Source organism: Vipera berus (genome assembly GCF_964194415.1).
Source record: "Vipera berus genome assembly, chromosome: 3".
Taxonomy (NCBI): Eukaryota; Metazoa; Chordata; class Lepidosauria; order Squamata; family Viperidae; genus Vipera; species Vipera berus.
In genome coordinates this window covers 165,029,472-165,047,425 of record NC_138204.1, presented here as the reverse complement: position 1 = coordinate 165,047,425, position 17,954 = coordinate 165,029,472, and the positions used below count along the sequence as shown (strand labels likewise).

Genomic DNA, 17,954 nt, shown 5'->3' with positions numbered 1-17,954 from the left:
TTCTGTTGCCTTCAAACACAGCAAGTGAAATGGAAGTATGTGATTATATAGTGCACTGCAAATATGAAGCCACTTATAAACAGCAAACTAAGTAGAACATACAAGGATGAACTTGTTTTATCACCAGAGTAATTACAACAAAGAACTCATTCTGTAACTATTGAATAAAGTTGCAAAAGAAATGATTAGACAAAGCATTTGGCAATCTGCCATATAAATAAAGTATTCAAAAGTTCAAGGATTATGCTTGAATCCTGGACATGTGAATTACAACATTTTAATCGAATTGCATTCTCATGCATAGAAAAAAAAATAAGGGGAAGAAATGAAATAAGCAGATGTTGATCTTTTTCCAAGAAAGTTGGATTTTTTTCAACCGAAAAGTGGTCAAGAGCAAACAAAAAACAGACCCAAAATAAATGCAAGCTGTATTGATGGTGTAGATCTTGTTCTTCCCATAGAGCTGGCTTTTCAAGACCTGTATTATCTTTTCATGTTTTGGCTGCTGCTGTCTTCTTTGCCTTCTCATGGTTGCCATGTGACTGGAATATTAAGATACATCTAGCTGGTCTATGTCTGCTATGTGGCCAATTGGTAGTTCCATACCAACAGTCTTAATTACCTTACCTTTGTTTACTATCACCTAGCCACACTTCTTTAGTCTGAATTACAGCCCAGCGTCCTCACTGTAAATGACAAATCGCATGGAAAAATAATACCTCCTCTCGAAAAAGTAGCTGATAAAATCAAGCCAAAGTAATGGATTGTTTTACAAGGAATGGTGGAATTTAGTTCTTTATAGAAGACATAAGCATCATGGAAACAACTTGTAGCAAACATTATGGGCATGTTAAAAATGAACCATTACTATGTACAGTGTTTAAAAACATCAAATAAAAAAACTGAATTCAGCCCAACTGACATTGCTTTAACCTCTTTTTCTAAACTGCAAAAATACAGGAACCAATTAAACATAAAACAAGATTGCATATCTTACAATAAGAGGGAAGGAAGGTAAAGCAATTATCCTCCTTGTATATGAAGCATGAGCTAAGGAATAAAGTAGTTTGGTGGGACTGATTCTTTACAAGAGGAACAAAGAAGAAAAAAAGGCATTTGGGCCTAATTATTAGATACTGGTCTATGATTACAGACATCTGACTTAATATTCCCTTGAGCTATGAAATTTAGTGGATATTCTAGGCCAGGATCCCCAACACCCCACCCCACCCCGGTCCATGAATCAGCACTGGGCCACGGCATGCCAGAAACTAGGCCGCACAAACAAGCAAAGCCCCATAGGGGCCACTGTTCTAGGCTGATGATCTGTAACCTATTTTAAGGATAACACTGGATGACTGACTCCATAAAGCAAAAGAAACCCATGGTTTTCCCCAAATAGCTAAGCTGCACCTATCAGCATCTCCTCAGCCATGCTGACTGGGGCTGTATTCTACTATATACAGGTAGTCCTCAACTTACAACCACAACTGGGATGAGAATTTGTGTTGCTAAGCAAGGCAGTTGTTAAGTGACGTGTGCCTGATTTTACCACCTTTTTGTTGTCAAGTGAATCACTGCAGTTAAGTGAATCTTGTGGTTGTTAAGCAAATTTGGCTTTCCCCATTGACTGTCAGAAGCTGTCTGGAAAGGTTGCGATCATGTGGCCCTGGGATGCCGCAAATACATGCCGTTTGCCAAGCTCCCAAATTTTGATCCCATGACTGTGGTGACGCTATGATAGTTGTTAAGTGTGAGAACTGGTCATAGTCATTTTTTTCAGTGCCATGGTAACTTCAGTCACTAAATGAATGATTTTAAGTCAAAGACTACCCATATTTGGAAAACTACAGGCTGACCATTCCAATCCTTGTAAATTGTGGATAGAAATTAATAAAAAGAAACAGAATTAAGGTAAAAGGGTTGTGTTTTTGATGGCTATGGGCAGTTGAGTGTAGGGTTTTCTTGCAATTAAGTGGTTTTCATTCAGGAAAATGAAGAGATAGAAATGGCTGAAGACCCTTCTCTTTCTATTCTCTTGAATAGCACTGCCACCGACGGCCAGAATTTCTTGATTTTGCTGTATTCCGGCCAAGCCTATCATGTTGTCAGTAGCTTAGTAGATTTCTTCTGAATAAAAGGCCAGGCCACCTTGTTCTTTTTAAAGTGAAATGTTACTACAGATAAGATACAAGTACAGTTTAAGCACTGGTTGCAAGAATGAATTGGCCTTTGGGATAGCTTAAATCAGATTTTTTTTCAAACTTGGCAACTTTTAAGACCTGTGGACTTCAACTCCCAGGATTCTCAACCCAGCATGTTGGCTGGGGAATTCTGGGAATTGAAATCTACACTTTTTAAAGTTAAGAAGTTTGAAAAATACTGGTCTATATGCACCTTCAATCAGGAATAAGGCCCAATAAGAAAACACAACACGGCTTTAATCACTTGATAGGCACGTTGAAGACGTGGGCTTGTATCCTGAACGCGTTTTCGCCATCCTCAAATCAGCCTCAATTCCCAAATGTAGTTTGAAGCATACAAGTAATCCCAACTCAAAATTCCCTCGTCCCTCCTGCTTGGATTTAGGAGAAAGACTACATTTCTCGAAATGCACCATAAGAAGGAAGGTATCAGTCAGGATCTGGCCTATTCCACATAAACCATAGCAGGGAGAATGAGCGCGCAGGCGCAACGCTTCCGCCTGCCTTCTTTGATCCTGCAAAGATCGGTCGCTCAGTCACTATGATGGCCCCTCCCTGTACGTCACGCGCTTGCGCGCTTAATTCCGGCCTCTACCCTTAGGTAGCCAAAGGGCTGGAAGAAACAAGATATACGGAGAAAAGGGTGACCGCGCATGCGCCTCTTTCTGTTTCCTATACCCGACCTTGCAAGCAGACAACGTCGGGTTGGAGTGCAGAGCGAGGTTTGAATGATGCCGGGTAGAAGGTGAAGTTAGCACAGCCATTGTGCGAGCGGCAGGATACCTCTCCCCATTCCTCAGGTCAGTGTTAAGAGCATGTACGGCCTTCCCATACTCCGGGTCCTTTTCCACCTAAGTTCCATTCCCGACGAGGGAGGCCGCCCCTCGGTGACCACGATGGGGATGGGCAGTAGCTGATGCGTGCTCTGGAATGCGCATGCGTGCTCAGCTCCCGACAGCGCTTTGAGTTGTGGTTGGAACTTGCGCTGTCATTTCCCGCGCACCCTGTTTACTCGGATGTTTGACTGTTGTGGGGTGCCTCTGGAGATGGGACGCAATTGCCCTGGGGTTTTTAATGTGCCACATTCAATGCTTTCAGGTTGCATTTCTACTTGGGAATCAAACTTTGAATGAACGCTCTGCAGTCCGCCTGCCATTTATCATTGCTCACTCGGATTTCTCTGCCCATTGCTCAAGGGCACCAGACTTCGACGATGAATTTGTGGACGAGACTCTGTGGCTTGAGTCCAGGGGTAGGCAACCTCGGCTCTTTTATGACTCATGGACTTCAACTCCCAGAATTCCTGAGTCAGCATAGAATTCTGGGAGTTGAAGTCCATGAGTCATAAAAGAGCCGAGGTTGCCTACCCCTGCTCTAGTCAGAAGGGCCAGGTTGGCTCCAGATACACGGGGACTGTAACTTCCAGACTTCTCTGCTAGATGTAAATGTGAAAAGCAATAGGCAGGAAAAGTCTGGTGCCTGGTAATTAATTCATAGTCATCAGGTGGTTCATAGGTACTCCTGAGCAACAGTAAAGCTTGTTGGATTGTAATCTAAAACAACTAGTTGCTTAGTCTTTACTGCTTCTGGTTAATTTTGTTGGGAAAAACAGGCATGTAGGCAGAGTACGTTTGACGAGGGATTGTTGAGAGAATCCCAGTAGCAACTTCAGTTATTAGATATATTTAAAAGTACATTTTTGTAATTTTATTTGTCCCTGTTCAGATCTTCTCTATGCCACATTTAAGATAGTTATGTGTTCTAAACAAAAGGAATATTCTCAAACTGATTCACGAGTATGCATTTTGCAGTCATTGTGACAGCAGCTCCTGTCATCAAGAATTGTGGAAATGTGCAATGCAAGCTGTATTTGAATGTGTGAACATCAAGGTTCCACATATGTGTGTGTTTGTTTGTGGCCTACAATCACTAGTTCCAAATGCAATTTGTCCTACTCTTTTTTTTATCTGATGGATAAATGGAATGTGAGATTGAAATAAATAATGTAATTGATTCTGCCAAAGCTATTGTTTGTGTTTGTTATGAGGAAGAGGTCCTCTGGCTAGTATGAGAAAAATTAATAGGGGAAAAATTAACAGGTAAAGCAATGCTGGTAATATGTGTTACTTAGACTGAAATTTTACGGTGGAAAATGCTTTGTTCGCTATTCCTTTTTTTTATTCCTTTCTCCATCCTACCCACATTTTGCTTAAACCTTTTACTACTTCCAAGCCTTTCCCTCATTAATGGTATATAGGTATGCATATCATCTGTTGTCTTTGGTTCCTTTGATGTACTCTGATATATTGGGCCATTTGTATTTATTTATAGACCTACAGTCTCACACCATTTTTGTGTATTGAAGAGAAGCTTTTATTGACATAAGCTACATTTCTCGAAGTCTTCCCATTGTATACTTAGCAGCAGATACAGAATAGGTGTGACTGAATGATAGAGTATATCTGTCTTGTCTCACATGCCATTTATTTTAGCATATAAAATACCTTTACCATGTTCTGTGTCCTTTATTATGAACAATTGTTAATAATCAACTGATACATTTTGTGCTTTCCCTAGATTGGTAGGCATCTGTGGCCTGGATATTGTTTTTGTTTGTTTCTAATAATTTAGGCTGATTCATCAAATGCTGTCTATTGTAAAGGAGATGAAGTGGTTTCAGTTATTTGCTTTCTAACTACCGTATTTCCCCAAAAGTAAGACCCGGTCTTATATTATTTTTGCCTTCAAAAGAGGCATTAGGTCTTACTTTCTGGTGGTGTCTTATATTTTTCGTGATACCTGCCTTGCCTCCTGGTGGCGGCACAAACAGCCCCATCCAACAGGAGCCCGCATGGCTGCTGGCCCACTTCCGCAGCCATTCCGCTTCCTGTTCTCTGTTCTCTCCCGTGGCAGCGACAGAGGGCTGGCAGAGGGAGGCGGCGGGGGAGGCTTGTGCCACCTGGTCACTGTGCAAACCACCGGAGAGTTGACGGAGGAGAAGGAAGCGGCAGCTGCCCCCAGGCAGGCGATCTGTGGGGTGGAGTGCGAAGAAAGCCCCTCCAGCGGTGCACAGTGGCAGCGGAGCCTTTCGCTGTCACTCACCCCTGGCTCCGAAATGGCGGAGGGGGACCAGGCCTACCCCGCCCATCCTCCGTACAGTACCATGGCAGTCCGGATCAGGAGGGGAGTGAAAGGGAGCAAGGAATGACTTGGTGGGGGGGGGCTGAAGGAAATGGATGCGGGTTGCATGTGGCAGCTCCACCCCCTCCCTCACCTGCTTCGCCTCATGGCAGCAGCGGTGCGATGTGCCGCGCGGCCTCCTGCCCCATTGCAGCAGCCAGGTGGGACTGAGTGGGCGGGGTCCTAATTAGGGCTTATTTTTAGAGTAGGGCTTATATTAAGCCCACCCCCACAAATCAGGGTAGGTCTTTTGGGGGGGGTTATTTTTTGGGAAACACGGTATACAGTTTAGATTACTGCAAAACTCTCTTGAAAATTGTCAGCAACATAAATTGGAAAAAAAAGTAGCTTGCCATATGTTCATTTGACCATATTGTCAGTCCTAAACACATTTGTCTGTTTAGCTTAGTTTAAAACTTTAAGTAGTCTAGAACAAGGGTAGTAATCTCTTCCCTAATCCTATCTGAGGCTTGTTATTTGTCTAAGAGGCCCGCTTTCTGTTCTGATGTAATTAAAATCTTTTCAATGATTATACTAAAGACTCTGGGTTCCTCCCAGTTCTCTCTCTTCAGAGATGGACTAGAAAAACTTATCTGGTCCAAGGTTTTCGATACATAAATATTTCCTTTTTAAAAGTTATCTTCATTTGATATTGTAATTGTAAATATTACCATTTTATATCTATGGTATTTTGATTATTGTTTGTGCTCTTTGAATTTCATAAACAAAGTTTAAATCCATTTAGAATAATAATATAATAAGTTACAAATTGAATTACTATAGTTGGGAAGTGCCCTGCTGTAGCAGTATTGTTTATAGTTTTTAATCTAATAATTGTATTGTTGCCTGTATTATCATGGTGTTCAGATTTTCATTAAATTATGTAATCTTGTGATGTTTTTATAGGTTTTCTAGATTGCCTATGCTAATTGTCAGCAGCATAATACATATAAAACTCCACAGTACTAGAGTTCCATAACACTGGAATTCATACCACTGTTACTACTACTTTAGCTATATTATTATTTTAAGTTAGAATTAGACTATTCCTTATAACAGTTAATACCATGAAGAATTTTATAAGGAAAGGGATTTTTAATATATATTTATACTGTTCTGCTTGATCCTGTTGTCAGATTTACTCCCCCCCCCTTGCATAATTGCTCAGGTTCCACAGAGTGAGTATATTATAAGTAGCAGCAGCTTTTCTAAAGTTTAACCTGGTTAATACATTACCAAGGTTTCCCTGTTGCTATAGCCCCATAGTTGGATTTCTTTCTTAAAGCTCTAGTGATATCAGAATTTCAGTCAAGAAATATTGTTTAAATCAGCTTTCTTCATTGCATAGTATGCATTGTGCAAACATTTTAACATTAAACCCTTTTGAGGAGAAATTCATCCATGTTCAGTTTTACATGTATTTTTGGCCATCATTAAAACTATTTTCGGGCTAAAGCAGATGTGAAAGTCATGTGTTTAAATTCTCATGCTCCATTTGTGTTGCATGTTGTGGTTAAAGCGATAGCTGCTTTTTGGAAGAGAGACATTGGAGCATGCTTTTTAAAATAAAATGAGAAGAAATTTTTTTGTCAAACATTTTTGTTTGTTTTGAATGCATTTGCTGAGTATTGGCCAAAATTAGCCTGATTATTTCCTTTTTTCTTGAAACTGCTACGTGGAACTTCACTTTAGCCAGATGGACAGAAAAAGGGCAGGAACAGGAACTTGGCAATCATAATAAACATCTTGACTACTAAATAAAATAATACATACTTCCCTCTCCAGATACTTGCACTTTTAGATTTTATTGTGGTCAGTATCTGTACTACACTTTATATAGGATTGAGGCCTTAGAAATATTGAACTGTGGCTGGATGGGCCCTTTGGTATTCTCTGTCATTGATAGATGCATTGTGTGGAATTGTTCATCTACCTAGATGTCTTGAGAATAGCACTTCATAGACGTTTTTCTATTGGTTTATTTATTACTTTTTTAAACCTATCCAAATTAGTAGCCATCATTACAATGCATGGAAATGAATTGCATATATTAATTATGTGTAGAGTAGAGATGACATACATACTGCCAAAAACAAGCATCTGAGAATCAAGGAAAGGTTGCAGCTGCATAACTGGGAAAATTGAAATGAGTAATTATGTTTTTATGCAGTTCAGTCCCAGAAAGTCCCAATAGAAAACGCAATATTTATTTTTCTTCTGAAGTTAATATTTGAAATAGACTTCTAATGATAAAATGATAAAACTAAATTGTCTGATGATTTAATGGCAAACTGCATGAAAAGTGTGACCTTCTGAATGCTGATTTAGAGTTGCCTGCAACTGCCTGTAGGAGTTCCTGTATACCTATGCTGTGAAGGGGTTGATGGGTAAGTGTAGGTTGAAGATGGCTGTAGACAGGCCAACGCACACACTTCCCAAATCCCAACTGCGCAATATGTGGAAATGCACATCCCTGCTGATTGGTTGATCTGAGTTCTTGTTCTGTACTTTGCCATTTGAGTGCCCCTTAGCCAGAAAGTTACCTTTGCAGAAATATAAATGGAGCACCTGTGCAACCGTCCCCGAATTGCACACACATATGTTCCCTGAATGCAGTGTTGGAGAAGTCTGCTTCATCCTTCAGTGTTAATGCAATTGTTTAATAACAAATTGAGAATATGAAACAGGTTAGAGGAAATATTTATGTGGCGTGTGTGTGTATGCATGTATTTCTATCCACAATGAAAGCTTTTAACAACATTGGGGGGGGGGAACGGAGTATGCATTACTCCCAAATGTCTTAACAGTAAAATATGACTTTGCAATGATTTATTGTTCTGTACCAGCCTGCTACCGGCCCTGCAGAAAAGGCAGGGACAACCCCTTTACAAACGGCAAGAGGCTGGAATTACGTCTGCCAAATTTATACCTACAAAAACAAACAAGACACGAACCAAGAAACAGGAGCTTTAAGAAACACGAACTATCCAAGCGGTTGCCTTCAGCAAACCAGCCCTCCCCACACATTCCCCTTATATAGAGTTCAGGGCGTGGCTTCTCTCTGCCTCCTTCCGAGAAGCCCCATTGCCTTCCTCTGTTTACTCCTAATTGACTGCCTCCTGCGTCGGGCGTCCTTGAACAGGGCCAGCTGTGGGTCATCTTCATCCACGCTGTCAGGCTCACACAGCTGGGTCTCCGTGGTGACCAAGTGGGAGGGGCCTGGCTGAGGGCTCTCATCAGCAAGATCTTCAACCCCCTCAGCAAGGTCTTCAACACCCCCCTCCTCCTCTGAGTCGTCCGACCCAACTGCCGAACCCACAGGCTGACCCTGAATCACAACATTTATGTCCTTTGCAACCCTTTGCTAAAAATGTCCTAATTTCCATCAATTTACTAAGAAAAATGATATCCTTGGCCTAATGTTATTATGCAAATCATATAAATTGTTGCCAGTGTCATAACGTTAAGGATCATTAACAAACTTAACTCCTTTGTCTGGACTACTTCAGATGCAAGGGACATGTCTGTTATTTCTGGAGGATATCTGTTGGAAATTTAGTCTGTTATCTTTCTGTTATGCCCAAAATCCATTAAATGAGAATCCGTTACATCAATGTAAAGGAGTTTTATTTAGCAGACCTGGACAAAATATGCTCAATTTGGGATTTTTAGACTTTAAAAGATTTGGTATAAGTCTTTTAAATAAATATACCATAGTAGGTTTTGAGTGTTTTATTAGAAAAAAAGGCTTGTTAAAAGCAACGCTACAAAAATAAACTCTATGTGGTGGTGATATTTGGGTCATGAAATTGAAGGTGACTTCTGCATGTGATCTTCATTGACCTCTCACATTTATTCAGCTATAGTTGATCTTAGCATTTTTTACCAGCCTGAGACTCTTGTCTATATGGTACAATACTGGAGGAACATAGTATTATCCAGATATTAAAGAGAAAATAGGAAAGGTGTGGAAAAACCTCTGCTTTAGTGTTAGATTCTTGGGTTTTCCAGCTGAGGTTTAGTAGTGATAAAGACAAATGGTGGCACTGTATCTGTCTTAGAAGTAACAAAGGGACTAGCAACCTATTCAGACTGACCAGATTGGAAATGCAGACAACTTTCAGACTGCATAAAATATGGGAGAATTTTGATTTGTGTTCCTATTTTTCTTTATTTCATTTTAAAATAGCCACACAGATCTTTAGAATAGCATTGCCAAAGGAGGGAAAGATTATTTACTTTACACACTTGTTAGAATTTCTCTAACAAGCTGTCACTAGCCCTGTCAGTAAGGCGAGTACAGAGATACCTCTTGCATCATGTGCGGTTTGGTATCTGCTTTGCCTGTGAAACTTGCATCATTAGAAATCCTTTCACTAATAGTAATTGAAGTGTGATTGTGATTCATGTGGGAACAATGAATTGCCTGATTATCTTTATCCCATGATACTGGTTTTTGGAATGAAAACTTGTTCTACCAGCACATAGTGTACACTTGAGACATTTTATTCTTTCTGTTGAAAAACGTACTTGATTTTCAGACAGGCTTGCGTGGATGTAAATTAATTGTAATCGAAACAAGAATTTCCTATCTAAGTCATGGTTTGCCTTAAAATAAGCACTATATTCTGCAGTTGAAGTAAATGAGTGGAAAAATAAAGGTCTACATTATAATCGTGTATTATACTGTTTCATTAATCTTAAAATTAACATGAAGGGAAAGAATGCATTGGAACCTAGAATAGTCTTGGAGTGCCATTGAAAAGATAGTGAAATTTTTTTTAAAATATCTACTGGGATTATTTTTGGCTTTAAAACTTTAGCAGACATTTTGAAAGATGTTTCTAAATAGACAGGTGTTTGTCTTCTGCCAGTTGCAGTAGTTATACTAAATTTCCAATTTTTATTTCATATGTACAAATCCTACCTTCAAAATGGGGAAAACTAGAAAGATAAAAGTGGTCAAGATTTTGGCTGCCCTGAGGTGCACCATTGCTAATTTGCTGTGCTGTCATTGTGTGGGAGTTATTTATCTAATATAAGCATTTGTATACTTTGCAGATTTGCTAAAGACAGCCCCCAATGATCTACATTTAAAATATATTTTGAAATACCAGTGGAGCATTGACACATACTATATTAGAGCTAGTTTGGTCTAGTGCAGAAATGTCAAACACAAGGTCTGCGAAGTGGTTTCATGTGGCCCACGAAGCCATCCTGGAAATAGTGAGGGAACGGCCCCCACTGCCTTGGCCCTGGCCCAGAGACCCTCCTTCTGCCAGAGACCCTCAGATCTGTCCCACTCCTGCCCAGGCCCCCATAGGCACCCTTGATGCGAACGATGTAGCCATGCCCACCCAGTAGGCCATACGCACTCTAGCCACGCCCACCCAGTAGGCCACGCCCATCCTGGCCATACCCACCCGGCCCCCTGAGAGCAACCGCAGTGCTGATGCGGCCCTCAATGAAATTGAGTTTGACACTCCTGGTCTAGTGGCTAAGGCATCAAGTAGAAACCAGGAGACTGTGAGTACTAGTCCCGCCTTAGGCATGAAAGCCAGCTGGGTGACCTTATGCCAGTCACACACTCTCAGCCCAACTCACCTCACAAGTTTGTTACTATGGGGAAAATAGGAGGAAGAAGGAATATTAGGTATGTTCGCTGCCTTGACTTATTTATAAAAATAATAAAGGAAGGATAAAAATAAAGGACATGTACATTGAGAATATGTTTTCTCAAATAGATGTTATGGATCTGCTTTTAGAAGCAGTTGCTCCCTAGTATGTTTGGTGAATACTGCAATGCATTTGTGATGTTTTTAGAGATCTGGCATCACTTCTGTTTGGGAATGTTGAATTTCACATTTATTGTATTTATTTAAATTTCTGTATACAAATATTCATCCATTTCAAATTCCAGCTAAGGAATGAAAAAAAAAAACGCTTTGAAAGCAGCTCTGTTCCTTATCATACCAAAGAATCTCAGAAGAGAGGGGAGAGACATGGTGTTGCAATGTTATGCTTTGTATTAGCATTTGTTCCTGGGATTTTACCAGTAGCTTAAATCAGAGTAACAATAAGGTAGGCAGGTCTTCATGTTTTCTCTTGCAGCTGCCCATTCCTTCTGAAAAACTGCTACAGAGGGCTGGGAAACATTTCTAGTGGAGCAAGGCAATATAAGGAAGGAAGAACTACTAAGAAAATATCCTTGCTTGCTCTTTCCTTCATTTGCTGGATCTTGGTTCTGGCATTCAGGAGACCCAACATGGATCTGGCTTACTGTTTTGACAGTGAAAACAATTTGGAGCACTAGATGATGGCAGTTTGAAGGGCTGAGGGAAGAATGATTATACTTAGGAATTTGTACCTATTAATTGCCTACCTACACTGCATATAAGAGGAATTGTAGAATTACTCCATTCCTAATGTAATTTCTTCTCATTAGTTTAAATAATAGCTCTGTGTTAAGAGGTCTTTAGTTTCAAGACTACTAAGTGAAGTTAATACAAGGGGATTGCCTGGAAAAGAATGAAATGCTTGGGAAGTGGTGGAAGGGTATATTTAGATTATGCTAAGTACAGTACAAATGAGCTTAATATATTATTCCTGCCAGTTTCATCAAGAATGCCATTATACTTTTCTGATTAAAGCTGTTGATTAAGTTTAGTATATTGCGTAAGCTGAGAATTTCCATGGATTAATTAATCTTGAGAATCTGCCAGGAGGTAATGAAAGTTATGAGGTGATGGCAATACATTGGTTTTCCTGATATGTCTTCCTGATATATTTAATAAAAAATAATGCGGAAAAAAGTAGTGGAATTCCTGCTCATTTTTGACAAAGAAATGGACTTCCTATAGTCCACATGGTAAATGTGACTTGTGAAGTCCAATTGTGCAGCCTGCTAAGAAATCCCCAACTCGTTCTGTTCCCAGCAGGAAATTTTTCTGATTATGGTCATCCCATAGCAAAGCAAGATCACTTCATGGCTTTCCATCATTATCATGTGGAGGTTGCAGTTGTGGTTCAAAGGACAAATCTGTGTGAAACTCCGCAACGTGGAAAGAAAATTTATCACAGCATTTATACCAGTCAGGATGTTAAATGAATCTGCTGTCTACAAATTGAAATTCTGTTGCTTAAAGTGATAATTAAATTTGCAGCTTGATGCAAGTACTACGTACCATGAGCCTGTTGTCCTATGTAGCATTGAAAAGGTCTTTTTGTCCCTGAGAATATTTGGAGGGTTTCAGCTTGTGTTCTTGTTGCAGGAGTAATGGACAGGTAACAGGATACTGTTCTGCTGTGGTGTCAGAGAGTAAGAATGACAGAGTGCTTCCTGCCCCCCCCAAGCAGTCCCAGCGAACACCGCAGGGTAGAGCATGGTGGAAGTCTGGCCAGGACTCCGAGCTCTGAAGAAATCAGCCCAACGAAATTCCCTGGTTTATATCGCACGAGTGAGCCTTCACCACCTCATGACAGCCTCCATGAACCTCCTGATATTGTGTCTGATGACGAGAAAGAACATGGGAAGAAGAAAGGAAAATTTAAGAAAAAGGAAAAAAGAAGTAGGTCACTTTAAGAAAAAATGTATGCTGTCAGGATGCATTGATGGTCTTTTTTTTCATGACCCAGTTTCTTTGTCAAATGTTCTTTATACTTTATTTATTACTTCACTTTGAATGATATCCATGTTTTAAAATAACCAGCTGTTCTTTAAGCATGAAGAAATTGATATATATTTCGAGGAACTTTTTTAACCTGGCTTTTCAGTTATCAGTTGTCAGACTCTAAACAGCTGTAAAATGGAAATGCTTTCACACTTTTTAAATGAGAAGTAGTTCCATGTGGGAATAGTAATATGATGTTCTCTCAAAGTTCTATCTATCTATCTATCTATCTATCTATCTATCTATCTATCTATCTATCTATCTATCTATACCAAATGTTCTGATCATTTTAAATGGCTATAGTGCAATATTATTTTTATTAATCAGCAGTCCATTGTTAGCATTTTCTGAAGTATGAAAACAACTTTGAATAGCCTGAAACTTTTAATTGCATTCAGCCTTTTTTTCCTTGTACTTTCCTTATATCAGTGCTTTCAAACCTGTGTAAATTACTGAAAATTGGGTAAAAGTGGTGTTTCTTTAGGTAATCAGAGACCTATTACCTAATGATAACAGGGACATTTAAATTGATTTAAAGTGTTTTACCTACCGGTACATTGGGTAAAAAGGGCTTTCTGATAAGTGGTTTGGGGTAACAAAGGAAAAAAGTTGTGGAAGTACTGCCTTATGTCATAGCATTTGTGTTGAAATTAATTATAGGTGTATGTGTTTGTTTAAAACTGATTTTCCCATTCCTACCTACAGGCTAGGCGGGGCTAGTTATAGAGGAGGTATCGGTTATTAGACACCTATGCATATATTTCAAAGTGTGTAAAGAACTTAGTAATTCACATAAGAACTAACTTTGTCTTATGGCTGTGGAACTGTAATCACTTGTACAGTTTCTATAATCCACTCGAGCAGGCGTAGTTTATAAAGAGACAGGATGCTTGGAATGGCTTTGCCAACTGAATTGAAAAGTAAGTTTTCTTTCTTTTTAAAGAATGGGCCTAAGCACATTAATATATCTATAGTTTAGAACACCTAATATATCTATAGTTTAGAATATTTAAAAAAGAAAGAAAAATAAAGTGATTGAGTGAGTTAGGTTGGAATTATATTCTTTGCAATTTTCAACAGCTGTTTTTAAATGTGCTTGTAAAGTACTGATTTAGGATCATGATAATTATAGTAATGTGAGAGTATAGTAATGTGAGATTTTTTAAAAACTACTTTCCCCATTCCTTGATTTTTTTTAAAATCAACTAAGAGCTGAAAATAACCTTGGCATTATCTTTTTAAGATTTTAAATTGAGGAGATGATGTGTCATTTATACTGGCCATTATTCTGTACATCAGTTCTGTATTCGCTTTGATACAAGATTTTATTCTGTGATGAAGTTACAGTTCTTAGCCAAATAACATTAGACTCAAGTGAGATGTTTTCAGAATTTTTTTAAAAATTGCATTGCTATTTATAATAAGTTCAGAGTGCACATAGCGACACTGATTTTTCTCAGAAAGGAAAATGTGCAAATATTTGACTTGGTTAGTTCTGCAGAACAAAGTGTGTGTTTTGAATAATAGCACATTAGCACTAGGGTTTTTTCCCCTCTTACACCTAAGCTTAAACATCTGGTTTTATTTCTGTTCTTCCTTCTCCCCCCAACAGCGGAAGGTTATGCAGCTTTTCAGGAAGATAGCTCAGGGGATGAAGCTGAAAGTCCTTCTAAGCTAAAACGCTCTAAAGGGATTCATGTTTTCAAGAAGCCAAGTTTCTCCAAAAAGAAGGAGAAAGACTTTAAGATAAAAGAAAAACCCAAAGATGAAAAGCATAAAGAGGACAAGCACAAGGAGGAGAAGCCTAAAGAGAAGAAATCAAAAGATTTGACGGCAGCAGATGTTGTCAAACAATGGAAAGAGAAGAAGAAAAAGAAAAAAACGCTTCAGGAGGTAGAAATGCCACCGGTGTACGTTCCTAGGCACAGGCCTGTCTTTGGGGTCCCTTTGAGTGATGCAGCAGAGAGAACCATGCTATATGATGGCCTCCGTCTACCAGCGGTGTTCCGGGAATGTATAGATTATGTAGAAAAATATGGCATGAAATGCGAAGGCATCTACAGAGTGTCAGGTACAGTGGCTCACCTGCAGGTAGATTTTCATGTGCCTGATGAGGTTTTGCTGCTTCGTGATTTTTTAAAATTCCATCATATTTCTGTCTTTGGGATGCTTCCCTAAATGAAAAAGGGTTTACGCTTACCTGAAATTTATTATTAGTTCTGACTTGATTGTGATTGGAAGAATCACAAACATGTTTATATATTTTAAAACATTTCAGTGGCTTATTTAATAGATGTGTTTTGAAAGTTAGTTTGGTTAACCCACTGTTCTACAGATGAGGGTAAAGAATTCATTGCCGGGGTTACTTTTGATTTTGGAAACAGCATTGCTTGCCACCTGCCATCTTTGATAAGTGCAGTTCAGACTTTTAAATTGTCATTGAGCACTTTGCAACTGCATTGGTCCTTTTGCTCTGCATGTCAATAGGATGGTGTTGGTTTAATTAATTTAAAGTTAGTATAGCAATGTATTAGTATCTATAATTCATGGAGAGGGACTGTAGCTCAATTATAGTGTGTGTGTGTGTTTTCCATGCAGAAAGTTCTGTGCAAGACAGTATAAAGGCCAATAGCGTAAATATATATATATTTAAATACGTTTTGTATCCTGTGTCTGCTAGGATTTATCCTTGAGGCTGTTTGCTTGGGACCCCAATTGTGTGAAAGAGCCCATTTCCTGACTCTGCTCATAGTCGTTATGATTTTGCACGGTTGCTGTGTAATTTTTAGTTTTAATAGAGGTATTTGCTTATTTTTAAGAGTATTAGCTGCCCAAAGTCATTTATTTATTGAGGTGTGCAGCCATATAAATTGACTAAATAAATAAATATTTTGATTTATACAGGGTAAGAAGGTATGTTGCTAATAAGTACCTATTTGTCAAAAACTTAAGCAGGCAGAGAACAGTTCATTAATTTATGTCTTCTCCCTATGCTTCAGCTTTGATGGAGGAATTCCTTCTCATTAGGAGGTGCCCTCAAACACAGAGAAAGTGCCAAGCAACGGTTAATTTTTTTTAGCTAAGATTTGAAGAAAACATCCTGGTAGTAATGTCAAGATAATTAGCATTCATAGTACTTGTGTAACTTTGACACACTTACAATTAACAGTGATTTGAGTGAGTTATTGAATTGTATAGCTGTGCTTCAAATTGCTAATGCCACTTGTGAGAGACACGATGCCAGCAATATTCATGTAATGCAGAAGCAGAGAATAAAGACAAAACTGCACTGAAAATAAATTCTTTGCAAGCACAGTATCTCAAATACACAGCTGTGACACTAGAATACCACAAACATGAATGTCACTATCACTGGGACAGTGTGTATCCAGTGCTTAGAAAAAAGATAGGACTGGCTGGGAGAATGATTGGTCTTTTGCTTTTAGGACAGGGGTCTTCAAACTTGGCCCTTTTATGACTTGTGGACTTCAGCTCCCAGAATTCCTCAGCCAGGCATGCTGTCTGAGGAATTCTGGGAGTTGAAGTCCATAAGTCATAAAAGGGCCAAGTTTGAAGACCCCTGTTTTAGGATAACAGTTTCTATGCTGCCTGAGCATAATAAAAAGCTTGCTTCTTTCAGTAATAAGTGTTGTTCTTTATCTAGGCTTGAAGAAAAAATCATATAAGAATCGGGAAGTACCTAAAATTCAAATGACATAAGAAAGCCAATTTGTTTGATTATAATAACCTTTTAGTTAAGCCCATAGAAGTTAGTAGACTGCTAAGAGTGTAGAACAGGGGTCTTCAAACTTGGCCCTTTTATGACTTGTGGACTTCAACTCCCAGAATTCCTCAGCCAGCATGTCTGGCTGAGGAATTCTGGGAGTTGAAGTCCATAAGTCAAAAAAGGGCCAAGTTTGAAGATCCCTGGTCTAGAACTTTTGAAAAGGATTAGAGCAGGGGTCTTAAAGTTGCCATGGTTGAGGACCCCTTAATTAGAGTGATCTGTTCCCTCTCTGCTAGCCTCCCATATTATTATGCGGGTCATAGAGGAAGAGACTCCCTTCTTTGACAGTTGATATGTGCAAAGAATATTTTTAGGCCAAGTTTCTAATTTAAAGGGATGGAGAGAATTCTGAAATTCCACAAATTACAGTATCATCCTGTCTCTCTCTATTTTCCTCCTGCCTTTTTTTTTAAATCAATGAGAGATGGCCGGATCTTTCTTCCGTTGCACTTTTTTATTTGCCCTCACTTGCAGCCCTTATGTACCATTGTTATATGTGATTTGGGCCCAGGAATGTGTTATTCTCCAGAAGGAAGATAGGATGGAAAACCAATATCAAGTATTGTACAGGAAGACTGGAAGACCTTTAAATAGCAGCTGAAGATAGAATCCTGTAAACAAAATGGTATTACCGAGTAAGCGTGTTTCTCTGAATTTTGGTAGGACTTAGATTGTTTTTATAATTATTTGCCATTCAAAGGGCATCACCAATTTTGTGCTGTCTTTTATGGATAGAATAGCTGCTGAAATAGCTAGGTTCAAATTCCCATCTAACCATTTTTCTTAGGAAGAGATTCCCGTTCAGTCATTCTCTCTCACCTTAGCCTGAACAATCTCGTAGATCAGAGGTCTCCAACCTTTTGGGCACTAGGGTCCGGTTACATGGAGAGAGGTTTTTCTGTAGACCGGAGGGGGCGTGGTTTTGTGTGCTGCTTGTATCCCGCGTATGGGGCTTTGCTTGTTTGTGCGGCCCGGTTGCTGCCATGCCGCGGCCCAGTACCGGTACCTGGACCAGGGGTTGGGGACCCCTTTCATAGATAGTAACTGTGAGAACATCAGGCAGGGCAGACCATGTGAATTCTTGGGAGTTCTCAGACGAAAAGTGTAACAAGT

At 39.3% G+C, this 17,954-nt stretch overlaps 1 protein-coding gene across 1 annotated transcript in view; it reads left to right on the top strand.

Annotated features, from left to right (window-relative positions):
- Positions 1-2,817: 2,817 nt before the first annotated feature.
- The window catches only part of RALBP1 (ralA binding protein 1), a 28,605-nt gene continuing 13,468 nt past the window's right edge, over positions 2,818-17,954 (top strand). The window contains exons 1-3 of the mRNA XM_081324047.1: positions 2,818-3,004; positions 12,656-12,952; positions 14,667-15,125. Coding sequence (XP_081180173.1) covers positions 12,709-12,952; positions 14,667-15,125 — 703 coding nt within the window. The 5' untranslated portion in view covers positions 2,818-3,004; positions 12,656-12,708. The remainder of the gene's footprint in view (positions 3,005-12,655; positions 12,953-14,666; positions 15,126-17,954) is intronic.